We start from the raw sequence: 27,979 nt of genomic DNA, 5'->3' as shown, positions 1-27,979 counted from the left end.
GTTTACAGCTACTGCACATAAAAAGTAATAAGTACCTCACAGTCAATAAGAGATTACCAGCTCTGCTAGAGAAGAATGCTATGCGAGTGTCTTTGGATGCTGCAGGGAATGAGGGATCCTGGTTTTATATACAGCCATTCTGGAAACTAAGGAGCGAAGGTGACAATGTACGTGGAAATACTGAATGTATAAGAGGGAGAAGGCAGAATATTCCCAAAAGATACATGATTTCTTTGCTACGGGCATAAAGTGTTCAGAAAAATAAAAAATTAAAACGGTGCTTTCACCTGTTAGCATCAAATTATCTGGTCAGGAATTTGAAATGTTGCCGCATTCATCCAAGCCTCTGCTTAGCTGCACTGAGACATTTTACGTAGACAATCTATTTTATGCTGGTTTATGTTAGAAGGAAAGTGGTTTGTTTTTTTTTTTGTTTTGTTTTGTTTTGTTTTGTTTTTCTAAGAGCTCTTAGAGTCTATTTGAACTCAAATTCTGGACAAAATTCTGTGAAAAAGTCAGCAGAGGATGTCTCTTGAAAATATGCATGTGCTTTTAAATGTATATCCCTCTCAACACAAGAGTGGCTTCTGTGACTGGTATTGGGTTTGATGGTCTGATGGCTATTTTCTGGGTAAATATTAGTGGGATGCTGCATATTGGTAAGGGGAAGAATACATAGGAGAGCTTTTTGCTGTAGACCTGAGATCCGTACCAGGAGGCCAGAACTCCGTTCTTCATTCAGTCAGCTGTGGCCTAAGTGCCCACTGTGGAAAATTCAGATCCACCTCTGAGAAGGCCACATAATAGACTTGTTCTATTTTATGGACCTGGCTGGAAATGTTTGCCAGCTCTCCCTTGTGAAAGAGCTTTTACAGACTTTTTTCACAGACAGGAGTGCTTCTTGTGTATTTTCTCTCATTAATTTTGTAGTTATCCAGGTAGTTATCCTGGATGCTATCCTGGATGAGGGTGGTTGCTTGTAGGTCCTTTTGGTAACAGTTCCTGTTGTGGGGTGGGGAAGTATTGCATTCCCAACTCATGATCAGAAGCCAATGAAGTCATAGTCTTTCTCTGTTATATATTCAAGAGAAAAGGAGCAAGCATGAGTAATCCTGTGGGGCACATCTTCATGGTTTTTCAGCTTGGCAAAAGTTTTGTGGATCAAACTTTAAGCTAATATTCCTTTCCTTCTAAAGAAGAAAAAAGTGACTTATTATTGACTTACTGACTTAATTTCTTAGAATAACATTAGTTCAGCATTAATTTTTTAATCTTAATTTCTCATGTCTGGGAAATATGTGAAATGCTTTCCAAAGTGAAGACCCAGAGTACCCATAGCATGATCTGCAAAGCAGTTGTGAGCCATTACACTTACAACAGAATGCTCTTAAGCCTTTAAAGTCATCCTGATTGTTGTAGAGTTTTTGATGTGATTTGACACAGTTGTGGACATGTGAGAAATGTGAAGATTTGAAGCAATTTTGCTTTTCCGAAAACTGAGTATATCACTACAGTGATCACTGTGGCAGCATATTTAATAGGTGGATCTCTACAGATCTCCTTCCTGCTGTTTTCTGTGGGTATTTGTCAGAGTCTGTACTAAAAACGTAGTGTGGGAAATTATCAGGTTTTCTAACACATTAATGGACTTTTTTGGACCTGCCTGCTGCTTGTTTTCTGTCATTAGGAATTGTTCTCTTTCTGAGTGGTGAGCTCTCCATTATATTTTACAGAGGGAAGTCCCAAGACCCAGGCTTTTCCTCCTTCTAGGCATGAATAGATGTTGATAATTTTCTTTGCAAAATTCCAGCGCTAAACAGAAGTCCTTTGGTAGCTTTCTTAAAAATGGTCTGTTTCTACCTTTTCATCAGACACAGAAACCAAGGAGCTGCTATTAAGAGGGGCAGGAATAGCAAGTGATGTGGGAAATCCTTTATTTGCTTGCCACAAGGCGAGAGAGGCTCCACCCTTCCAGCAACTCCTTCGCTCTCAGTTACTCACAGAGCAGCTGATCCACATAAGCTGGGGCCACTTTATCCCTCCACTAGGTTATCTTTTAAAATATGTAGATTATTTGTTTTATCGTTTCCTCCTTTTGACCTCTTAGTGCATGAAGTTAGGTTGATGTATCAGGTCCTTATTCTATTTAGAAACCTCTTTTGCTTTTTTTTGTTTTGTGTGTGTGTTTTTTTCTCCATTTTCAGCTTCTGTGCTATAAAAAGGAAATTCCCTAAGAAAACATACTTCAGAAGGTCTGTACAGAATCTGTTTCTAAAATGGTATAAGCAAATGTTGACTTACTGCTTGAGTGACTGCTACTGAGTGAGATAACGCAGGCAAAGGAGGTCCAAATACACCCTAAAAGAAAAGAAGGTCATTTTTAGGGGGGAAGTTATGATACAGGAAGTGTGTAAGTTCTCTGATAAGTCATTGTGGTTATTTAGCTTTGTGAAGTATTTTAAAAATAATATTTCTGAAGATAGTTTAGTGTAGCTTCCGAAGCAATTGATTCATTATGTAAGTAATGAAAAAATATTGCCAAAATTTTACAGTAATTGGCATAACTCGGCAATATTTTTTGCATCTCAGCTCTCCTTCCCTAACAGATTTGAATGATTAAGGCCAGGGCTGGCTCCAGTTATATTGAAAAGCAAGATTAGCACTGATAGCAGGATTAGCTCTGCATGGATTGCATTTTTAGTTGTCTGCCATTTTTAGTTGCTTAAAAACTTGATAATGCTGGATGCTGAGGATGGTGGTTTTGAACCTGGTGAATGGCCACCCAGCTATGGGAAAGTTAGAATGGCTTAGAGTGGAAGCAGTGTTAAAGATCACCTTGTTCCAAACCCCAAAAGTTCTACAAAATCATAGACTCATAGAATCATAGAATGTCCTGGGTTGGAAAGGTTAATTAACGATCATCTAGTTTCAACCCCCCTGCCACGGGCAGGGTCACCAAGCACTAGACCAGTCTGCCCAGAGCCACATCCTCTTTGTCTTAGAAGTATAAGAATATGATTGGCAGGCATATGTGCTTATAACACAAATTTGATGAAAGTGGAGCAGCAGAGCCTTCAGTGTGCCTGGTAACCTATTTGGACAATTAGTCCAAATTGAAATCTCTGTTGCTGTATCTTTGGAGTTCTTCACAGCTAATATAGCTTACTGTGACAGGCAATCTTTCTGATACATCATACCTCTTCTACAGTATTTTCTCTTAATTCTTGGTTGCAGTGTAGTTGTAGCTGTTAGGTGGACTTACTGAGTTTATATGCAATCAAATAATTGCTCTAGGAGATGTCAACACTGATCCCCCACCTACAAGACTGTGCGGTGGATTTTGATTGTGGTTCTTCCCTAGTCACAGACAAACAGGGTTGCATAAATTTAGAATTCTGCTGCATCCAAGACTCAATGACCTTGTAGGTTTATTTTACATTCAAAAGCTGAATTCTCATTGGCTTCAGTACGAATTTCATCATTCTCTGGAAGCTTATTATCTAGGCCAGAAAGAATAAGAGTTTTGTCAAAGGAACTGGGAGTTAGATCCTCAAAAGCTATGTGTCATATGCAGATTTAAGGATTTCATTTGGATGTGTGAGGAAAGAGTTTCTGTGATCTGTCAAACTATTTGCTGACAACTGATTTGCAGCACACTGTGGCTGGCTGTGCTCATACGTATCTAGGGAAAAGAAGACTGCTGTTTGCAGAGGAAAAACTTGGGAATGCATTGCTTTCTCTTCTGTAATCTCTGTATTGAACAATTCTGCAGACAGAATTATGGGCCTATGGGCATGTGTGCACATGAACATGTACTGCCTCCATTGCTTTGGGCGTGCAGGAGCATTATTTGGAGCCAGAAATGAACTGGGTGGGAGAGTGGGCATGGGCAGGGAATAGGAGGAATTCAAAAGAGCAGAATTGCAGCTTGCCAAAAGCCACTGTATGTACGAAAACAGGATTCTCTCTTTGCTTTTGTGTTCTGTTTCACTGGTGGAGAATGTGTAGGGAGCAAACACCGTTAAATTATCTCAGCCTTTTGTGGGGGCTGGAAGCAAGGAGAAAATGGGGATAGAACAACATAGGCTACCTCATTGCTTCTGTGGCAGCTGATGTAGCTGGCCAGCACCAAGGGCAATTACTGATATCGACTTGAAGCAGAGTTAGAAGACTGACACGGAAACCATGACCCCACCATTACTGCCCACCATTACACACCTTCTCAAGTGTGTGTCTAGAGCAGAGTAGCTGTGTACTTCTTTTTTCCCCTGGTTGCCTACATGAAAATCACAGAATGCATTCTAAGATACCTTCCTGCTGATGCCTTTTTAAATTTTTTTTTGAATGGGATGCTCAATGATGTGTTCTCTCACTGTTCTTATAGTCCAGGTGTACTTTCAGTAATTTTGAAGTCCTGATTCCACTTTGCAGGTTGCAAGCCTGATGGTTTTTTGATTAATGAATTGTCTGGTCTTAACTTCTTAAAATGGTCTGTAAGTAATGACTGTGTGAAGCATGGCATGCAGAAATAAGTGTTGCATAAGTAAGGTACTGTAAAGGCACCTTGTCGCCATTATTTGGTTCTGTCAGTGGACTTTTTCTCATTACTTGGGTCAAACAGGATTGTTACCTGTAGTCTGAGCATGATGACGCTGTCTTTTGCTACTCTTTATTTTAGCTGTGTAGATAAAAAAACAAGCAACCTTCTTTTTCACCCCTGCAATAAATGGGCCAAATTCATGCACTGAAGTTATACAGGGCTGAATCAGGCTTCTTGTAGGAAATGTGCTGATCAATGCAGAGCATATTTTTGTTTGTATTCCTAAAAAGCATGGCTTTTACAGCTTTTCATATATCAAAATCACCCTTAGCCACTTCTTGTCTTTGTGTGTGCGTGCTTAAAATTGCTGGGAACAACATGAACAAACCAGAACACCAGTGCCAATTGATCTCTGTGTATTGATTTTTTGCCCTTCTCAGGTATGAACTGAATTCTCCATATGCACGTTTCAAGCACTTCTTAGGTCAGACCCAATTTCATATATTGTTGCTCCCTGTCTATATAATTAAAGAATTCCAAGGGCATGGGACTTTGCTTGCAAGGAGTCAGCTAGGAATTTGTCTTGTAGAGAGAAGATCGCTTAGCTGATGTACCCAGTGCCTGTGCTGAGCACCAAATATCATTTAGGGAGTAACAGGAAAGGGGATGGAGTGAGTTCACCTCTCTGAGTTTCCAGTTGTTTATGTTCCTTCCCAGGTTTCAGTCATACAGCCTGAACCAGAGAACTCGTGAGCCTGTTTGCCAGAAGATGGCATACAGAGTGAGGAGTCACTGGGCTAAAAAGTCTTGTCACATACAAATTTTTAAGGCTTCTCTGAAATGAAAGACATTGATGGAATAGGCTGTCTTACAGCAATAGAGGGAAAACAATTCTGCTGTCTGATTACAGATTATTTTCTAAGCTTTCTCTGCCTTATGACTGGCAGTAAATATGGGATAGAGAGTACCTAATGTAAATTGTAGATTTTCTGATCTGCTTCTGAAATTCATAGGTTCGTATCTCTTATTTCATGGACTTGAGTTTCTGCTGAACTGAGTGATGTGCTTACTGAGAATGTGAGGACTCATTAGTGTCATGTCTTGAACCCGAGCAATTGCAGAGGCACATGAGAACAGAACTGGCCAAAAAAATATTCTGTTGGTGTGTGACTTGTGTGCAAGTAAATTCACCAGGTGCTATTCCTAGAGCATGCATTCGAGTCATTTTTGAAAAATATAACATTACTTCATTTTATTGGGTAATTACATAGGTCTAAATTACATTTTCTCTCCGACTTCCAGGTTGTTGTTGGAGATAAAGTTGTACTGATGCCAGTCAATGCAGGACAGCCACTGCATGCTAGCAACATTGAACTTCTAGATAACCCTGGCTGCAAAGAGGTGAGCTCAACAGAGGAGAGGTAATTGTCAGTCTGAGATGTATTATATTGTGTTCTTTACTGGTAGCCAGAGCGCCGCAAGCTAGATACTAGTATTAAACACTGGTTCCAGCTTGGCCTCAGAAAACCAAGATGAAATGTGTTTATTCTTGGCACAATTCTTCCTGGCACTGAAAGCTTCATGAACCTTGCATGAGTTTCTGAAACCCTCATTGATGTAAGAGTAAGTCCTCTTTCATAAACTATTTAAGTCTTTCACTGTAAGCAGACAGAATACCCACTGAGTCTTATCCAACATCACCATCATCCTGAACTCTAAATAACATCAGGACACATGTTACTCACATACCTGGAACTAATCTGCTAACATAAGTGTGGTGTGTTTTTATAGATGAATAGAATGTTTCATGGGGAAAAAAAAAAAAGAAGAACAACCTTTAAGACTCCCATTATGTTTTTTTTTTTTCCCCCCAAGGTAAATGCTGTCAACTGTAACACAAGCTGGAAGATAACTTTGTTCATGAAATTTAGTAGTTACCGAGATGATGTACTGAAAGGAGTAAGTATGATATGTGTATATATATACACATATATATTTTAAATTTGAATAATCGTGCCTTATTTGGCTGTAGAGAAATATTAAATGATGGAAAAAAGAAAAAAAATAGGACTTTATGGAGTCATCGGAGGTCCCTCCCTGCTGTCCTACACCAGCTAGTGTAATTTTTTTGGTGTTATCTTACTAGGTTGAATTGTCTGGATTGCACTAGTTTCCAGCCTCTTTCCTCCACCACAGAAAACAGAGGATCCTGAAGAAAAGATGAAGCCTAGAATGGAGAGCTTTATACAAAATTGCTATGATGTTTCAGTTTAGGCTAAGGTACCAAAGGAGGTCTAATAAGCTAGAGAAGGGAGTGAAGCATGGAAGATGACAGTAGCTGTTGTAAGACAACTGATGGTTTACTCAGCTTTGTGTACCTCCAGGTCACTTGTATTTTCATAAATATAAATATATTTATAAATATAAATATTTTCATAAATAAGCACATTTCATTTGTTCTTACTTATACCGTACTAATCATTATGAAGTGACTATTTATTTTTTTTTTTTAGGTATTGAGGTAGGTATCAAGCTTTGGTGAGAGACAGAAGGATGCAAAAATGATGCTGCTGGAAGAAATATAGAAGGGATATTGGTTTTGGTTGCAGAGAAGAAGGGATAAGACTATTATATCAGAGAACAGCAGAATAACAGTAGTTTTATAGGTAGCAAATGAGATTGAGGGGTACTTGTAAATACATTTCCTGTATTGGAAAGGAGGAGCAAGGCAAAGCAAGCAGTTCCTGTTGTATTTATTGAGAAGTTAAGACTGTGGAGTCGGGTGGATTTGAGAGAACCTGGATGTATGGGACCAAGAGAGTGGAAGGTTCAGAAGTGAGAGTCTGAGTTGTAGCAGGAAAGCCTAAGGAAAGACTGGAGTTGGGGAATGACTCAGGTAGAAAGTCACCTTTGGATTAACTATTCATTGCAGTGCTCTGAATGAAATTTTATTTTCACAAAAGGAGATGGATGTCATGCAGGAGTGAATTATTGCATTTTATACACAACTTCCAGATGCATTACAAAGATTGCGTATTCTGAACTTTGTACCTGCTCCAGCACCTGGCAACTCATAAATATTTTCTTTGCATCAACTGTGATGACATTACTGGAGCTAAAACGGATACTGAGTCTAGCAACTTTGCCTTCCACTTAATAATGTTTCTCTTTCATTTTACTTTAGGGAGATGTTGTTAGGTTGTTTCATGCAGAGCAAGAGAAGTTTCTGACCTGTGACGAATATGAGAAGAAACAGCATATTTTCCTTCGTACTACACTTCGTCAGTCAGCCACTTCTGCAACAAGTTCTAAGGCACTATGGGAGATAGAGGTATTTTTTCCCTTTTCATATGTGTTTTAGTACCTGAAGGCCAGGGTGCAATAAAAATACCCTACCACAATATGAATCATTCATAGCCTCTCAATATCATCATATACGTCCTCATAACCATGATTATTTTATGAAGCAGTTTGTGTAGGATGAACAGTGAAGAGATGCTTTATTGCTGTGAATATATGGAGAGAGGACGTTTTTTAAGTGTATTTGCACTGAAATGATGAAAGGTCAAATTCAGACCTGACGCAAATGGTACAATTTTATCAAAACCAATAGAGTGATACTTGTATCGTGAGTTGCGAGTGCTTAAATTTGAACTTTTGTGCAATATAGAATATTGAAATTGATTATGACTGACAACAAATCTTATGAAAGTGAATGAGTTTTTTTGTGCAGCAGGGCACATCAACATCTATTTAATATTAGGCTGATTAAGGTTGTCTTTGCTGAATGAGATTAGCAAGTACATTAATGTTAACTAAGGATCATTGGAAACTGGAATGCCTCATGCTCTTGCCATTATAATAATGTAACTCCCATGTCCAAAAGCCCTTAGATGTTGAACCACCTTTGTGCTTTTAATACAAAGTGCTCCACACTTGGAAAGTAATATGAGGCATATTTTCTGTCACCTGGTGGAAAAAAAAAAAATGTAATTAGTGGTTATCTATGCTGGGCTTAGTGTGAACACAGAACATATCTGCGTGTTAAACTGTTCGTAATGGTGTAGTTTACATGCTTTTATTTGGAATGCATTGTAAGAAATGTCAGTGATCTAAGTATGATTTTGAGAAGCACTATTAAAAATCTGTACTTCTTCTTACAGGTTGTCCATCATGATCCTTGCCGGGGAGGGGCAGGACAGTGGAATAGTTTGTTTAGATTTAAGCACTTGGCAACTGGAAACTACTTAGCTGCAGAGGTAAGAATGTCAATTAAACGTGAGATTGTGTTCTGCCTAACCAATTATAAAATGTGTCCTGCTAATTTGGAACCACTGTAGGTAGGTAGGTCTGTGAAAAGATCCCACACCAGGTCTGAACGGAATGTGCGCTGCTGTGTTGCACTGTATGGCTGTAAATTTTCTGAGCTACAGTACATTGGTAGATGAGTTCAAGACAACACGTAACCTTAATTTTCACTGTACTGTTGAATTTTGAATCTGCTGTTAGTCATCATAGTGCCAAGGAAAACATAGTATCATAGAATGGATGGGCTGGAGTTGACCGCAACTCTGTGAGAGTGACCATCCAGCCAATTCCAATACCAGTGAGTGGTCCTTCCATCAAGTCCATTTTTCTCTAATTTGGTGACCAGGATGTCATGCAGGACAGTGTCAAATGCTTTGCACGAGTCCAGACAGATGACATCAGTTGCTCTTCCTTTATCCAGTGACGCTGTAGCTTCATCATAAAAGGCCACCATGTTTGTCAGGCTTGCCCTTAGTGAAGCCATGTTGGTTACCACCAATCACCTCATCTTTATTTTCTGTGTGCCTTAGTAGACCCTTCAGGAGGATCTGCTCCATGATCTTGCCAGGCACAGAGATGCCTGGCCTGTAGTTCCCTGAATCTTATTTTCCCCTTTTGAAAATTGGGGTTATGTTTCCCCTTTTCCAGTCAGTGGGAACTTCACCAGTCTGCCATGACCTTTCAAATATGATGGATAGCAACTTGGCAACTTCATCCACCGGTTCCCTCATAACTCATGGATGGATTTTGTGGGGTCCCATGGATTTGTGCACCTTCAGTTTCTTTAGAACATCTTGAACCTGATCTTCACTTACAGCAGGCAGATCTACCTTCTCCAAGTTCGCACCATTACTTTCTGCAACGTGGGCATTGTGGCTAGAGCCCTTGCTGGTGAAGACTGAGGCAAATGAGTCATTGAGGACCTCAGCCCTCATCCCTTGTGACCAGGTCTTCAGTTTCCTTCCAGAGAGTGCCCACATCTTTCCTGACCTTCTTTACATCACTGATATACCTGTAGGATTTCTTCTTATTCCCATTGATATTCTGGGTAGATTTAATTCTGTCTGGATTTTACCTTTTCTAACCTGATCCTTGGCTGTTCAGACAACTTCTTTTTAGTCCTCTCAGGTTCCTGCTTCCACTCCCTACAGAATTTCTTTTTGAGCTAAACTAAGTCCAGGAGCTCACTGTTGATCCATGGAGGCCTCCTGGCATTCTTGCCTGCCTTTTTCTCAGGATACACTGCTTCTTGGCTTGGAGGAGATGGTCCTTAAATACTGACTAGCTTTTTTGGGCCCCTCTTCCCTCCAAGGCTTTCTCTCTGTAGATGTGTTACAGTAATGTTACAAGTCTGCCATATTTGTATTTTAAATCCTTGGATTTGCTTACCTTTCTCCTCTTGTTTACCATTGATTCTTGTGCTGTGATTAGTCAAATATTCTTCTTTTCTGGCTCAAACAGCCATATAGTTAATACTGAAATTGAATGAATGTAACTGTTGAGCTTGATCAGAGAAGTTTATGTGCAGACATTAGAGTAGAAGCTTGAGACTGCTCTAATTCAGCAACTGTCATTCATTTTCTTCTTGCAGGCTTTAGAAAATGTTTCTGTAATACTGATGTGTTGATCTCTTCATGGCCCAAGGCGTCTTTATGTTCTCTAGAAACTTGGATAAACTTGTTATGTGTTGGTGTAATGGCTTTTGATGTCATGCTTGTGCATTGTGATTATAGCAGGTTTCTGAGGTTGCACAGTTGTCTTTTGACTAAAAATTGGAATAAAAATGGTTTGAAGAAATATTTACCCCTTTGAGTGGAATAGGAAGTCCAGGAGGAAGAAAAAGAAAATCTTACATTTTGTCTGATTAATATTTACCCCTTTGAGTGGAATAGGAAGTCCAGGAGGAAGAAAAAGAAAATCTTACATTTTGTCTGATTATTATTTGGTGTTTAATTTAAAGGCAAAATAGTGCTGTGACTTCACAAAAGAACAGCTTAATATCTTTTAGGACACATAATTGTCCTTAAAAATAAAGTGGGTCTCTTGACAAGCTGGAGGAGAGGAAATAGTACAAACTTTATGAAATAGGAGAGCCTTGGATTTTTCCCTGGTTGCAAGAAGTTGTGAACTTTTAAAATTGTATCTAATCCATATTAGATCTGATCTGTGTTCAAGTTATATCAATGAGATGAAAAATAGTTTTTTCCACTGATTTAGTTAAGTTTGCGTAGGATTACCTTTTTGACTTATTCTTGCAAGCACAAGTGTGAAAATTTACAAGATCTAGTTGTAATCACTGAGAACCCCTGAAAGAAGTCTTTCCCTAACTAGATTGAATTAAATTTGCTGCAGTTCATCTGCTGTATGTAGACAAGTCTTTTATATTCCCCTGGTCCTGCTTTCACTTTTTACTTTTGTCTCAGCCTATGCTGATTTCAGAGTAAGAGCAAACAACTGCATTCATACTTTTTAAGTATTTTGAATTATTTCAAAACCAGTATCAAAACATAAGCAATTGCATTATTTTCCATGCAAGACTGAATGTAATTTGGATCTTTTCATTAATTAGGGTAGTAACTCCTAGTGCAATTTAAAAATCTGATAATGGTGAAATCTCTGTGTTGAAGAGTGAGGAGCATCCTCTCTTTAAAGGCAGTGGGCTGGCATTCCTTTACTAATATTCTCTGCACTGCTGCCTCCATGCTGCAGCAATATTTCTGGCTTGTCTGAAGCCAGTTTGCTTTATTGTGTATTTAACACTGGCTAATTTTCAAATGGCAACCAGTACGCTCAGTTCCTTTTTTTTTTTTTTTTTTTAGAGATACTTTTGCTAGAAAGGCTTTATTCAAACTAGCTAGACTGATGGAAACAGCTTTTTTTCTCCACTGTGCCCTCTCAGCACTGAAGCTTGCTGACTGACAGATGAGCTTCCTTATTCTGTACTTTACCAGCTCAGAGATTTTTCAGGAGAAAAATCTCCAGGTGAAGAGGAGTCACACTTCACTGAATGCAGAACTACTCTACCTCTGGAAGGGGAATCTCCATCAGGAAGACTTGTAATGTTGAGATTGAAAGCTGGAAAAGCACTTAGGCTGAACAGAAATGATATGCTATGATTGGAGAGGCGCATTAGCTACAGTATCTGTGAAGTGTGAAATACCCACTGGTGGAGATATTAAAGGTAATGCTGTAATAAAAACCTGGGAACTGTATTTTACACAGTTCGCATATTAGGCTAAACACACCACCCAGACATCCACATCAAAGAATTACGAACAGCGAAGCAGAAACCAAATGCTTATAAGTTAACTTCAAATCAGTTGGGCAAAGCTTACCAAACTCTTATCTTCACTTTTGCAGCACAGGAAGATTACTCATAGTGTGAATTGTCAAGAACATCACATGTTGCTGTGACTTGATTTTGATTGAACTGCCATGATTAAGATATCTGGAGTGGAATAACTACAAATAAGTAAACAAAATTCACGAAACTCTTAAGTATTCAGTAGTTGGCTAATGATACAATTTATGTTACAGTTTGAGCAATTGTAAATCAGGATTTGTCACTTTTTACAACCATAATTTCCTTACTTCATCTTTATGTAAATTAAGGTGATATGTAGCACTGAGAATTTTGCAGGGGAATTTTGAATAGGTGAAATCTCACACGATGAGCAGAAGTGTCCTTCACCAGAGTATTCCCTTTTGCTCCTCTGCAGTTAGGTTTCTATGATGTAGCAATGCTGTGCCTTCTCTTCTTCTCTCAGGCATCTCGTGCCAGGTGTAAATAACTGATCAGCCTTATTTGTGACTAAGTGGGTCTGACCTATGCAGCAAAAGGATGTCACTGAAGCTTATTAAGTCCAGGGGACGATCTGGGATCTAAGGAGGTTCACGCCACTTACTGCAAGCAATTCAGAAATTTTCAATTCATAAACTTACAAATGTGTCAATGCTACAGTAAGTAGTTTAAAAAAATAAAATTGAGGCAGTACTGTTATTCAGTGAACAAAACATGCAAGCGAGTATACCTAATTCTTATAAACTTGAAAGAAATTGGGATGTGTACGTCCTACATTAGAGGTTATGAAGAATCACAGTGACCCAGCTTTTAGGTACCTTTGAAAAATTAAGGGTTCTCTGATACCTGAATTCTGAGTCAGTTTCAGTTGTACTCTTTCCTTTAATCCCCTTTCCACATGATATTACTTAAGCCGATTTTCGTCAGTATGCTTTGAAGTTTTATAAGACCTATTAATACCATAGACCATACTACTCTGACTGAAGCTGAGTCATCCTGAAGGACCCTTGCTAAAAAGGAGACTCAGTGGTAGGTATTTGCTAATTGCACATTGCTGCCCTGTCATTCCCCGTGGGTACGCTCTGACACATGAGATGCAGGTATGCTCTCAGCCCGTTACTTAAGAAGTGAGATGACTATGCTGAAGAAAGTGTTTCATGTTTGTGGTAAGGTTGGGACATCTGGAATCTGGTGGTAGCTCTCTTCTGTGTCTGACATTTGGAAATTTGAAGCCACTGGATCAGACATTCCAAAAACACTGAAATCATTAAAAGGTGGAACCAAGTATTCAGCTGAGAAATTCTCCTCTGCTTGTTTTTTGGAGACAGTGGGAGTTCTGCTGTTAATGTCAAAAGCACTTGATTTTATTGAGTATTGAGACAGATCTGTAGCAAGAGATTTAGACACTAAGCTACCAGCTAAGATCCAGGCTGCTGAGTTTTATTTTCATCTTCACAAAATCAGCAGTCTTTTAAAAAAAGTTCTGCAGAAGATTCTTTTTTTGTAGCCTTGGCTGCAGCAAAATGACCCAACTTATTTTTAAGTTTTGTATTTTTAAAGAGTATCCATACTGTTAGGTGAAAATGGAATGTTTCAAAATAACAAAGACTTTTCCACCATTTTTAAAGTCTCTTCAGTGCATGAACCACATGCAGAATACACCCACATCTGTCCCTGTGTATATGTGAAAGAGCTGCTATTTGCTTCAACAGCCTTTCAAGTGCTGTAGATTGGGACCACACAGTTGTTCCATTCTCATCACCTCACCTATCCTATTCAGTGTTCTGGACTGTTCAAAGTCTCTTTGAACTGAGTATCAACTTGCTGATTGTACTCAAACAGAGCATGCACCTTTAATGTTGTTCTCCATGCACGTGACAGCTCCCAGTTCTGTGATTTCTGAACTCGATAAGCTATACTGTAAATAGTAACACTTGCTGTATGAAGATGCTAAAGAGAAATGTGTGTGTCCATGTGTACATGTACGCACACAACAAAATGCAGGGTAAATGTCATTTCATGTTCAACTTCTCTGGTTAGATGGATACTGCTAAAATAGTCATGAGATACATGTGGAAGCATCAGATCATGCTAATCTTAGATATTCCAGTAGACAGCAGATAAACCAGAGTACATTTCCTGTGTAACGTTGTGAACACGTACATAGTCATTAGCAGTTCAGAATTTGAAAGGAAAATTCTGTGATAATTCTATTTTACTTAGCTGAGTAAGTATAGATCTAAGATTGGAGCTATTAGGTACCCTGGCAAGATAAGGGAGTGAACTTGGTGAGGTAATAGTTTTAACACTGAATTAACTGTACTATACTAAATGAATTAAGATAATGAAGCCAACAAGGCTGACATCCTGGTGGGGATCTGTTATAGACCGCCTAACCAGGATGAAGAGATGGATGAGGCATTCTACGAGCAACTGGCAGAAGTTGCACGATCTCCAGACCTTGTTCTCATGGGGGACTTCAACTTCCCTGATATACTGGAAATACAATACAATGCAGAAAAAGCAGTCTAGGAGGTTTCTAGAGTGTGTGTAGGATAATGTCCTGATGCAACTGGTAAGAGAGCCTACTGTGGGAGATGCCCTGCTAGACCTGCTGAGCTGTTCACAAACAGGGAAGGACTGGTGGGAGATGTGAGGGTCTTAGACAGAGCGACCACAAACTAGAGTTCTTGGTGAATTCAGAAGAGGGGCCAGCAAAACTGCTACCTTGGACTTCTGATGGGTGGACTTTGAACTATTCAGGACCCTGGTAATGCGGGTCCCGTGGGATTCAGTCCTGAAGAGTAAAGGAGTCCAGGAAAGTTGAACACTTCTCAAGAAGAAAGTCTAAAAGGCACAGGAGCAGACTGTCCTCCTGTGCTGTAAGATGAGCTGGTGGGGTTGAAGACTGGCCTGTCTGAACAGGGAACTTTTTCTGAGATTCCAGAAGAAGAAGAGAATCTACCTCCTGTGGAAGAAGGGACAGGCAACTCAGGGAGAGCATGAAGAAGTTGTTAGGATGCATAGGGGAAAAACTAGAAAGGGAAAAGCCCGACTTGAACTCAACTGGCCACTGGGGTAAAAGAGAAAAAAACTTCTTTACAAGTGTATTAACAGTAAGAGGAGGAATAAGGAGAATCCGTCTTTTACTGGATGCATCAGGGAACGTGACCACTGAGGACAAGGAAAAGGCTGAGGTTCTTAATGCCTTCTTTACATCTGTCTGTAAAAGCCAGACCAATTATCCTGGAGTACTCCACCCCCTGACCTGTAAGTCTGGGATGGGGAGCAAAATAAACCCCCATGGTTCAGATAGAAACAGTTAGAGGCCTGCTACTCCACCTGGACTGTTACAAGTCCATGGGTCCAGATGGGATTCACCCGAGGGTGTGCTGAGGGAGCTGGCAGAGGTGATTGCCAAGGTGCTTTCCACCATTTAACAGTGTTCTTGGTCAACGAGAGATGTCTCAGAGGATTGAAGTCTTGCCAACATGACTCTCATCTACAAGAGGGATTGTAAAGAGAATCTGGGGAACTACAGGCCTGTCAGCCAGGGAAGGTTATGGAACAGGTTGTCTTGAGTGAGATCACATGGTGTGTGTGGAGCAACCAGGGGATCAGATCCAGCCATCATTGTTTCATGAAAGACAAGTCCTGCTTGACAAACCTGATCTCCTTCTGGTGACCCGGCTGGTAGATAAGGCAAAGCCTGTTGATGTAGTCTACCTAGACTTGAGCAAAGCCTTTGACACTGTCTTCCACAGCATTCTCCTGGTGAAAGCCCATGGTTTGGACAGGCATACTTTTTGCTGGGTAAAGAATTAGCTGGAGGTCTGGGCCCACAGAGTGATGGTGAATGGAGTTAAATCCAGCTGGTGAATGGTCTTGAGTGGTGTTTCCCACCACTGGGGTTGATACTGTGTCCTATTGTGTTTACAATCTTTATTGATGACCTAGACATTGGATTGAGTGCACCCTCGGTAAGTTTGCAGATAACACCAAGTTGGGAGGAAATGTCCATCTGCCTGGGGGTAGGAAGGACATTTAGAGAGATGTATACAGGCTGGATCACTGGGCTGAGGCCAATGGGATGAAGTTCAACAAGACCAAATGCTGGATCCTGCACTTTTGTCACAAGTCCGAGCAACACTACAGGCTTGGGGCAGAGTAGCTGGAAGACTATGTGTAAGAAGCAGACCTGGGAGTATTGTTCGATCCTTGGCTGAACATGAGCCAGCAGTGTGCCCAGGTGGCCAAGGAGGGTAATGATATCCTGTCTTGCATTAGAAATAGCACTGCCAGCAGGAGCAGGGAAGTGATCATCCCTCTGTATTCAGCTCTGGTGAGGGCATACATTGAGTACCATGTTCAGTTTTGGGCCCCTCGCTACAAGAAAGACATCGAGGCCCTGGAGCATGCCCAGAGAAAGGCAACAAAATTGGTGAGGGGTCTGGAGCACAAGCCTTATGAGGAGCAGCTGAGGGAACTGGGATTGTTGAGTATGGAGAAAAGGAGGCTCAGGGGAGACCTTATTGCTCTCTACAGCTCCCTCCCTGAAATGAGACAGTGGCATGATGAGATTCAACCTCTTTTCCCACATAACTAGCATTGGACCAGAGGGGGCCTCAAGTTGTGCTGGGGGAGATTGAGGTAAGACATTAAGAAAAATTTCTTCTCCAAAAGAGTGGTCAGACCCCAGAATGGGCTGTCCAGGGAAGTCACCAGCCCTGGAGATGTTCACGAAACATTTAGATATTGTACTAAGGGACATGGTTTAGTGAGCAAATATTGGTGGTAGGTGGATGGTTGGACTGGATGATCTTGGAGGTCTTTTCCAGACTTGGTGATTCAATGATTCTAAGTCACAGAGCTAAACCTGTTCCTTATTTAGAGCAAAAGTAGCAATCATCTGATGTGCATCTCAGATACATGTCTCACTAGAAAACTCCTTTGGTTTTCTTTGTTTGTTTCTTTGTGCAGAACTGTTCTTGATTAAGTCTGATCAGAGTTTTGTTCTAAGCTCTTTTTTGTAAAATCCCATATGAAACACACTTTCAGTTTTGGGGCTATTTTAGCACTATATGCTTAAGTTAAGTAAGATAAGAATGGTTAAAGCTGGCTGACCTGGGAAGTATTGAGTTAGATGTGCATGAGATGTCATCACAATTATATGAACATTTTAAATTGAACAGGAAGAGCCATCCGAACCACCAAAGATGTAGTTCACTGATATGAGTACTTCAGTGACAATGTAGGCTTGCAGAAATGCTTGCTATGGTATATGTAAACTGCTTGCTGAGAACCCTTGAGTTAATGATCCATAAAAGCTCTTTATATTTCTCTTGTCTTTCCTGAATAAATTATTCCAATATCGTCTCACTCTGCTTTTCTGTCAAAATTGCCCAGGTTTTTCTTCACTTTAAATTGGGAACTCCATAAATCTTGATTTACTTTCTTTGAAATGGATTTCTGTGTTATGTCTCCCTCAGTTGGTGTTAAAAATACCAGCTTGCCACATGATATACATCGTTGTAATATGCATTTATCTACATGGACAGAGCCAAACTGTTTGTAATAGATTTAATCCTGTTGTAATGATCACTTGGTTTGGATCGTGGTAAAGACAGCTGAGTGCATGTTCAAGTTGTTCAAGTTCATATTGATGGAAAATAATGCTTTCCTGCCTTCTGTACTGGACATGAGTACAAACAAAGCATTTAATGACATTTTGAGAAAGATTACATATTTGTATGAGTAATAACATCCTCAGCATTACCTGAGATTAAAAAACATAAAAGGAAATCAGTTCTTGAAGTGGAGGCCATAAATCAGGATTAACCCCTTGGAACCTTGGAGAAATATCTGTAGTTTCAAGGACGTTTTTTTTCACTTTCTTTCACATTCTTAGGCTGTGGTGGAAAATGGGGTATTGCAAAGAACAGTGGTTGTTTTATTTATTTATTTGTTTGTTTGTTTGTTTTTAAAGGCAACTGAGATTAAATGTGTGAAGGCCTTAATTTAGGCCTTTTCATACTATTTTTGGAGACAGGAGTATTGGCAGAGATCTTATGTGTTCAAGCAAAAAAGCAAAAAAGGCTTCTCTGTGGTACTTTTTAGGTTAGGAAAGAAGCAAACCTTTGCTGAAAAAATGTACTTCTCTCATTACAGAGCTAACATAGCAAAGGTGAGTTCTGTGTGTTTCCTTCTGTCTTTAGAAACAGTATGAAAAATAACTGTATAAACAGCCTTTAACTGAGATGATATGCAGGTATTGTTGGATCTCTTCCAAGGATAACAGTATGTAAACTGTAGAAGGTACCAGGAGATGGCAGCATCCACCAAGGCCTTTTTGCATCTGCTCACACATTTATTTTGTTGGTATTGTGGGACCTCCTTACCTGAAGATTGCTTCAGAATCTTCTGTTTGAGTCGTTTTTTTCCCCAGTGTTTTTTGTTAAATGTTAATACAGCATTCTGATCATGTCAGCCTGTTGTGCTCAGTGGTTAAAGGATCTTGTAAGAAAAAGGCATGCCAAAGTGACAGAGTGAACTCAGCGCTATGTGCCCTATTTATGTTTCTCACTGTCTCATGGGAGGCTCATAGTTTTGTTTTAAAGCTCGATAAGGACTGCAGAATAATTTACAGTTATGTGTGAAGAGGTGGAAGAGATCCAGAGACTAAGGAGAACGGATTACTGATTTACAGAGCCAGTTTGACCTGTTCCACAGGTTTGGATATGACTTACCAAAGTGACAGTTAGGAGTGGTTCCTGTAGCAAAACCAGGGCTAGGTTTTCAAAGGTTTTTGAGGGAATGCGGCCTGTGTGGAAATTAGGAACAACATTTCTGTGTGTCAGTGTGCGTATACCTGCAAAAATCTGGATCTTTGGGGAAGGTTTTTTCTCTCAGCAAGCTGGTGTTGCAGTGGTGATCTTTGAGCCTGTATTCAGCTAGGACTTTTCCATCCTGCCTGAAGTTGGCTGCATTTGAGCAGTGTTTATATGCATATGAGCTTTATGAGAAAAGGAAGTGTGAAGACATAAACACAATATTTATGGTCATTTAGTCATTATATGGGTGCTTCGGTTATTAAAAACACAACAACTGCTGGTTTTGCATTTTGGTGTGTTCCAAATCAACAAACGTGGTCAGTTCTATGTTGCATTTTATTTCTTATTACTTCGAGATAACTTGAGAAGATTTTAGTAAACTGTATTTGTACCACTTTTATTTTTGATGTTTGATAAAGGTTTAGAAGGTTTTACTTATTTTTTTCACTGTAAAAATTTCAGTGATATCTCATTCAATCAGTCCTAGTTATTTCTGGGAGGGCTGCTGAAAGTCATAGGGGATATTAATATTCAGAATGCTTTTTTCAAGTGGCACATGGTGACATAACCATTCCTAGTGAAAGTATGGCCCAGCATTCAGGTTAAACCAAAGGATCTTTTATGTACTTTCTTCCTTTCTAATTCCTTTGCAGAGTGGGATGTTGCTATGTGGGGCTAAGCATCAGGTTCTCTACCCTTAATCTTGGTAGAAGCAAAGGGATTTCCCAGCCAGTAATCTCTCCTGGCCTAAAGTAAAACTACATTCCTAGACAGCTCTAGGTTTTGCCACTGGCATGTGACCTTTAAATCAGTTGTGAATTAGGCATACTGTAAGCATTTGCCTGCCATTGCTATAGTACTAAAAATGCTTTCAAGATGACCTACCCTTTCTTCTTTACAACAAGGGTGAACAATTGGGTTAGGAAGGTGTCAAAGCTGATTCTCTTTCCCATTTTTGACTAGCAGATAGTTCACCCTCACAGGGGGTTCCCAGCACTGTCTGTGGCCACTTGGCTTGTGCCTGAAGCTAATAGAAAGATTCAGCTCTCTGAGTGCTGCCTGGAACCTTGTCTGATCTATTAAGGGAGGGCTTGTAAGCAAAACAGCAGCAAAATAAATTCTGAAATAAATGGCCTTTTCAGGTTTTGAACTTTCCTCACATGATGATTATCAGGAGCCTTACGCCAGATGCTGTGGCTGTACTGAATGGAATATCTAGGTAGAGTTGTAGCCACTCTTTCTCCAGCAAGTTAATAGGATGGCAACAGTTCTTTGAATATCACTGAAGTCTTTGAAATTGTGCAAAAGTCCTTTGGATTTATTGAAAGCTAATCAGTATGACATAACAAAGAACCAAGTAAGTCTAATGAAGAAGAAAGATTTGACAAGTTGATTTTTGTTTTTTCTTTTGTGGTGGCTTTTTCGCCCTCGAACCACTTGACCTCATTGATTGAGTAACAGGCTCTGTGTTAACAGGCTAGTTATCAAATGGAATGGAAATTGTTTTCATGTGTTGAATTAGAACCTTTAATTCTTTGACTAATACTGGTTTTAATCAAGTAATTAAAATACTCTTTTAGCTGAAATTTGACAGTCTAATTATTTCGTTGACGAGTTATTTTAAATATCCTTTACCTAGTCAACAAAATATGATTAAAATTAGCATGAGTACTTTTCTCCAAACTCCTCTCTCTTTCTTAATTAAACAAGTGTCTGAAAATAGGCTTTTTGGGTACTTTCTACACATTCCTCTGCCTAAGAAGATAGTTGTTTGTCTACAGCGTGGACTGAGATTTTTAATTCCTTGATGAACTGTAAGACGTGTCTTACTATGTGCAGATGCAAACCAAACCAACCACCAACCAACCAATCAACCAAAAAGTCAACAACAAAAAAACAATAATACCATATTAATAAGAAGTTGTTCTACTCAGTAGTGGAATCTCAGGTGATTATGTAATGTGAAGTCGTAGTATTGAAAAACTTCAGGTATAAATTTAATCACCTTTAATAATTGGTGGAATTAACAGAGCCTGGGACTTGTGGCACTTGTAATCTGACAGGATACCTCTCAGGGTTAGCTGGGCACGTGCATTTACTGAGCACTGACTACCAAAAGTAACACACAAACACATACAATTGAAAGTTCCATCTTCCTCCTGTGCTGACTTTGCAGCATGATGATCATGTTTAAAAATGTCAAAGTGGTCAATAATTTTAGTGTTTGAAATATGATGTTGTGTGGTTGTGGGAGCCTTCTCAGGGTATTGACTGTCCTTGTTTGCTGATAAGTTTGCTAGGCCAGTTCCAAGCTCTCTTCCCCAGTAGAGTCAGTCCAAACCAAATTTAGTTCCCAGAACTACTACTGTTGATAGGGCCTCAACATAAGAAAAACCTTATGTAGCACATAAGTCAGTGTTTGCTGTTGGTCCATGTATGTTAAATCATAAAAGGCAATGTGGTAACCCCATTTTCTGGAGTTCAAGGGACTTTATGCGGTCTGGAGGATTTGTAGAGTTCGATCTGTGTTTGTATTTATAAGCAAATGAAAAAGACCAAATATCTATCATGAATCATTGTCATTTGAGCTTTGACAACTGGTTATATTATATTAGCCTTGCCCAATTGTAAAATCCATGTAATAGGGCTTGCCTTTTAGATGGCAGTGGGGTGAATGACAGGCAAAAATATAGTCGCTCACCTTGACACAGTCATTCAGGAGTAATATTTAAGCCGCACTGCTTACATTGCTTTTTGTCATGTGGCCATTTCATTTCTTCGCTAATGTGAATTTTCCTTTGTTCTTTCCTAATTATGCTCTACTAGTGCAGTCTGCTTTATTCGATGCAGATTGCACCCTCCTTACCACCATATAGCCATTGCGATTTTCTCATTTACTGACTTGCCTTACATAATCAATGAACATTGGGATGGTATGGTGAGTCCCATGAGCTTACCATAATACAAGATGAGTGTCAAGGTCTTTGATATTATTTTGTTGTCAGCAGTGGTGAAGCTGAACTCTCGTTTATGATTCTTTTTCCTTTTCTGTCCAAGAGAAAGTAAACAATAGCTATTTGTAGGTTTGTTGAAAAAGATGCCTTGGAGGACCAGAATTTCTGAATTAGAATTTCTGCATCAGAAAAAAAGCTGTTGGAAATATACCCTAAAAGCAATTTTAAAATTGAGCTATTACTACAGTGATTTATACAGTTACACTTGCTTGAGCTCTGCAGTTTACAATGTGTCATTTTCTTTGTATGTACTGACTGAAATATACAGTATTTTGGGTACAATTTGGGAGCACTGCAGCTTCAATAAGTCCAATGACCTCAAAAAGCTTGAAGACTGTTAAGCTTAAATGAGATCCATTTTAGCATGGTATTCTTACTTATTTTCTTAATATCTTAAGAATTTCACTTGGTTTCATTAGCAACGAGGAACAAATTCATTTTCAAGAGTTCTTTTGTTGGAACAAATTTTAATGTTGTTATTTTCAAGGATTCTTTTGTTAGGAGGTTCATTGAAGTGTGTAGAGGTGATTTTATACCAATCAGAAAAAGCAATATATTTTGGAGAGCTAAGGCCATCACTGTGTCTATAGCTCATTCTGTTGTACTTAGATATTGAAAAGAACTCGGTATAATAAAATATTACATGACTTACACTACCTCTCTATCTGGAGAAATGTAGTATAGGATAACAGCTAATAGTCTGATTTTTATAGATGCTCAACACCAACAATCTCAGCTGACATGAAAATGACAGCTGCTGAGCTGAAAAGGGGGCTGTTAATGTCAGCTCTAAAACTGCATTCTGTCCTGTTTATTGTTTAACCTGTTTAACCTCAACATCTCGAAGTTTCTCTAAACAACATCTTCATAGTTTTGTTGTTTCTGTTTCAATGGGACAAGAAAAGCCACCTTTAAGGATACACTTCATTTTTTTATTTGAGCCTTCTGTCTTCTTCTGTCCACAAGTGAACTATTTTGAAAATCTGAAGGCAATCTCTTCAGTCATTTTTAAAGTAGGCAAGAAGTGGTGTAGGAGAGAGATTTTCCAAAGTTTCTTCTGTTGTTGATATATATTTTTTTCTAAAGCACAATTATGTTGGGAGCAAACAGTTGAAGAATAGCAAGACATAGGACTCAGTTCATACTGAGTAGACAGCTATATTCACACAAGTCTTTTAATGAAGCATCATAGATTTATTCCAACTAAAGATCTAGTCCTCAGTGCATAGCTCTCTATGCTGAGTTTAGTGACAAAACTGAGATAACCCAGAATTTCTGTGGCTTGCTTACAACTAGCAGAATCTGAAGATAGGATTAGATTTAGCCTTGTTATTCCTTCTCTGCACCTGTGTTGAAAGGCCACTGTATGTGGCCTTAAGTGACTGAGAAGCACTGCCTGATAATTTTCCCTGCTCTTGATGGAGGCCCAAAAGTACAGAGTTTGTCTGAGTGGGCAAGTCAAATTACTTTAAGACGCTGAGTGAACAGAAGTAATGCTGAAAGAAGCATGAGAAAACTAACGAAGAAACCAAAACTATAGGAAGACAGTTTTATGTAATACATATATGTACATATGTGTACATAAACATGTAACTTCTAGTTGTCTGTGGCTTAGCATTCCTCTCCCATTCTTGTTGCTTTATTATAGAATTAGATGGGTGCTGAGGTAAGAGAATGTGTGGAAATGTCATGGCGGTGCAAAACAGAAGATTGGGGATAGATGTTAATGCAGGGAGGAAAGCAGCTCTATAACATTGATTTTTGAAGGTGACACAGTGGGCAATATGAATAATGAAATGAAGGCAGAAGAATAAGGTTTTGTCCATTTATGTGTTAACACATCAAGTCATGATAGAAAACAAAGAGATTTTCAGCAATGTTAGGATCGTCTAAATGTTTTCCTCTTTTCTTGAGGCTTATCAAGTGGAGAGATGTCTTTTTTTTTTTTTGTTAAAGAGACAGTAGAGTAATAATAAAACCCCTTTAGACTTGATAAAAAGAAAAAACACCTCACAATAGTTTTCCGTGTAACTTTAAGTGTATGATGATGATAATGTAATATTAAAAAGCATGACTGGAATTCATGCAGTTTGCCCTGTGCAATTCACTTCTTGCTCTTCCATGCTGTTAATGCTCAATTCATGCCAAGAAAATGACTGTACTTACTGTAAGATGTACATGCATAACCATTTGTAAGTAATAATTTTGGTTCCACATTTTCAACCTGTTGAAGGTATATCCTGTGTCAGGGACTGTGGCAAATACTGAGATAGAAGTGTTTCATTATAAAAATCAAATCGGGAAACATTTTGTGTGCAGCCAGTATGTGGGTGTATGTGTGTTTGTTTATTTGAGTATATGTCTTCCTACATAATCCCCCATCTTCTAGTCTACATATTTTCCCTATCAAAAGTAAAATCATATTAAATGCTGTTGAATAGCAGTACTTTACATTTAGTAGTAGTATTTTTCATCCAAGCATCTCATGCTACTTTAGTTATTAATTAATATTTGTTAGTCCTGGTATAACATAGGAAATACCTTAATAATAGTTAAACAGAATCACGGAGTAAATGAACACTTGTCTATAGTGACATTGCCATTTCTGTTTTAAAGAGCTATTTATTCAGAGCTAACTGTTGTTCTGCAAAATCTTAGTAGATGCAAAACATTAATTTTTATCTCAATACATCTGCTCAAGGTCAGTCCTATAAGTGTTTGTGTGTTGGTAGGGGTGACCGTAATTTGCTATATTTAGAATAATAACTGCACTTTCTCTCCATCATTTTTTTTTTTTTTAATTATTAGTTGAAAGTCTTCTATTAACAAGCTTGATTGTAAGATTCACTTTTCTGAAGTGAGGACACAGCCAGTAAGTCGGCCAGAAATTAAATTGCTAATTCTCATACTCTAATTGCTATGCCAGTTCTAAATACTCCGTAATTCTTTTGCAGGATGAATACATAATAAAGAACTGAACCAGTCCCTCTCCCAAAGTTCTGAAATATTTGAGAGCTGTCAAGATAGTTTTTAACTTCTTTTCTTTTCCAGCTTAACCCACACTATCCAGAAGGTAATAATGAAGGAAAAGCTTTGGTAAGTGGAATTTGTATGTTGCATGTAACCTGGGAAATACTATATCATTAGCCTAATAAAGCCCAACAAATGGAAGTCCTTTGTAGCTTTCCTTGTAGTAATGTGTCATAACCACTGAGGTTGTCTTCTCTGTCATGTGTAAACTAGGGTGCAACTCAGTACTATCATTACAGAAAGCTTTCTCTTCTTTAAAGGAAGTGTTAGGGAGCTTATTCAAATTCTGCATCAAATTGGCAGTAGTTTGAAGTCGATTCTGCTTAGTGGCTACATATATGAAATTATTCATACTTAACAAATTAGAAATACTACCTCATGGCAAAAACTCCACTCTCTTTAGCAAGAAAGCCAGGAACAAGTGAGTCTGGTTATTTATGTACCAAAACAAATTCAGAGGCTCTGTTAGTGGAGATGAGCTTCCTTGGGACATGTTTTTCAGTCAGGTGGGGCTCTAAATCTAAGAATATGCTGAGACTCTTTTCATTACCTGTACTGAATACATGCGAGCGGATATTCAGGTTTAGACTGTGTCCTGCTGCACTTCAGGCAACTCTAACACCACACAAGGACCTACATTGTCGTTGCTGCAGTACGAGTGGGTTGGACAAGAAGACAAATACTTCCAGGCAATCTGGAGCTGCTAAAGGCAAAGGACTTTATCCTGTACTGTGCTAAGAGCATGCCAGCCAATTTTAACTAACAAAGTGAGACTAGAGGTGTTGTGGTTTATAACAAATGAAGGACATAGATATAAAACTGTGAGGGAATCTTATTCCTAAACAAATAATCCAAAAGGAAAAATTCCTCCATCACATTCGTGAGACTGCCTTGAAACAGCTGAGATCTTAGGAGAAATAAACAATTTCTTTCTGTTGGCCTTCTGGCTTTTGTTCTTTTAAAGGACACATTTTCAAGTTTTTCTGTGCAAGGGGAAGATTTTTTTTTTTTTTTTTAATGAAAACCAAGATTCTTACATAATCATATGCCTCCAGCACTGCAATTTAAGAAGAAATGGAGACTTTTGTAGGAGTTGGTAACATTGGTTTTCCATCTTCCCTGGTATTTGGTATAAATAGTAGTATAGCAGTAAGAGATGAGTTAGCCAGAGAAATGAAAGTTCTCTCTTGTGAAAATATGGGAGCTCCAAGAGTTGTTTCTCTTTTGTTTTGGAATCACATTTGAAGCCCCTGAAGCTTTCTGACAGAAATTGAGATAAGTTCTAGAATATCCTCTTGAGTAAGGTGCTTGCCTGGGAATGCTTGGGTTCATGCTTTTGCTCTGAGAACAGTATAGCTGGGCTCACACACAGCTCAGTTGCATTAATACTTTAGTTCACAGCATGATAGCACCTCCTTCATCAAATCTCCTAATTATTCCCTATTTAAGACACTCTAATTCACTTTGCAGAGCAATCTCAGTGTGCAAACTTGTATTCTGTTGGATGAAAATTAAAAGATACACATTTGGAATATAGGTATACTGTGTTCTAGCCTCTCATGAGTGCCCAAGCCCAGAAAACTAGAATAGGGCTAGTCTGAATTCAAACCTATGAAAACATGTATAGGGTTGATATTAGATCCTCATCACAAAAGGTTCAAATGTATTATGCTGTGCAATACTAATTTGTATGTAGTATAGGGTATTCAGCTGTAGCAATTTCATATCATCTAAATACATTGGTCACTCCAAAAGTAGTGCCTCTTATTCATTTCCATGGAAGCTACAACAGGTATAAAAAGAACAAGAACACTATTTGATAGAGCAAATTCTCAGCTGCAAAACACTATTTTTCAGCAAAGCTGCTACCATTAGCTATGTGTTTTCACCTGTGATCACTCAGGTTGGAAAAGACCTTAAGGATCATAGAGTGATGAACAAGAGCTGCATGCCATGCTCATAAAAATCTGCATGGACATCTGGAAAGCGGCTTGTCTTTCACATTGCTGTCACCACTGCTGAAATGTACCACCTACCACCTCACTGTGCTCACATACACACATTTTTGGTCTCCATAAGCATTTAGCAAGTGTCAGTGAATGTCAATAGGTGCAATTTTTTTTCTGTGTGGAGATGTTCAATCACACACTTTTGCTTTATACACAATTCCATGTCAGACGTCATTTTGCCAGACTGTCCCTCTGCTGCCATCTATCTCAGGGCAATAAAATATAACAGAATGTTGGTGAGAAGGTTCAGCCTCTACTGCCATACCACCAACATCCGTGTCTGACATTATGGACCAATATAACAAAATAGGAGCAGCTCTCATAGTTAAATATTCCCTGGACTGGATAATGAAGAGCACAACTGATCTGAACATGAATGCTGAAGGCGACTTCTCTAACAGTTTGGCTTAATCCTCCTGCGCACCGGTTTCAACTAAGATCCAAGACCAGAGAAATCTGATTGGACAAATGTTTCCATTAAAAATTTAATCAAAACTGGTTGATGATCAGAAGTGTTTCTCTGTGGAAATTTTACTTTACCCAGTCAGCACTTCCATGTGAAGATATTTTGTGAAAGAAATCCTGATAAGGCTTGGTAACAGGCTTATCAGGAGGCTTGGTCTGAGACTGAACGTATACAAGTGTATGGGACCAGATGACATTCATTCATTCATCCCAGGATTCTAAAGGAGCTGGCTGATGTGGTTGCTGAGTTGCTCTCTATCATATTTGAAAAGTAATGGCTGTCAGGCAAAGTCTCCACATAGTGGAAAAAGGGAAATGTCACTCTCATTTACAAAAAAGGGAGGAAGGATGACCCGGGGAACTACAGACTGGTGAGCCTCACCTCTGTGCCTGGGAATATCATGGAACAGATCCCTCTTAAAGACTCATTAAGGCACATGAGAGATGAGCAGGTGATCTGAGACAGCCAGCATAGCTTTATC

General features: G+C 39.0%; 1 protein-coding gene across 3 annotated transcripts in view; it reads left to right on the top strand.

The window, feature by feature from the left end:
• The window catches only part of ITPR2 (inositol 1,4,5-trisphosphate receptor type 2), a 263,980-nt gene that overhangs the window by 38,939 nt on the left and 197,062 nt on the right, over positions 1-27,979 (top strand). For 2 of the 3 annotated variants that reach the window (XM_085231963.1, XM_085231957.1), the window contains exons 5-10: positions 9-167; positions 5,843-5,941; positions 6,416-6,499; positions 7,725-7,871; positions 8,704-8,799; positions 25,045-25,089. In XM_085231963.1, the coding sequence (XP_085088089.1) occupies positions 9-167; positions 5,843-5,941; positions 6,416-6,499; positions 7,725-7,871; positions 8,704-8,799; positions 25,045-25,089 (630 nt within the window). The remainder of the gene's footprint in view (positions 1-8; positions 168-5,842; positions 5,942-6,415; positions 6,500-7,724; positions 7,872-8,703; positions 8,800-25,044; positions 25,090-27,979) is intronic. The other variant, XM_085231974.1, reaches the window with a different exon arrangement.

Source organism: Meleagris gallopavo, chromosome 1 (assembly GCF_905368555.1).
Source record: "Meleagris gallopavo chromosome 1, MGAL_WU_HG_1.1, whole genome shotgun sequence".
In the NCBI taxonomy this organism is placed as follows: Eukaryota; Metazoa; Chordata; class Aves; order Galliformes; family Phasianidae; genus Meleagris; species Meleagris gallopavo.
Note: the sequence above shows the minus strand (reverse complement) of the source record. Positions and strands in the feature narration are given on the sequence as shown.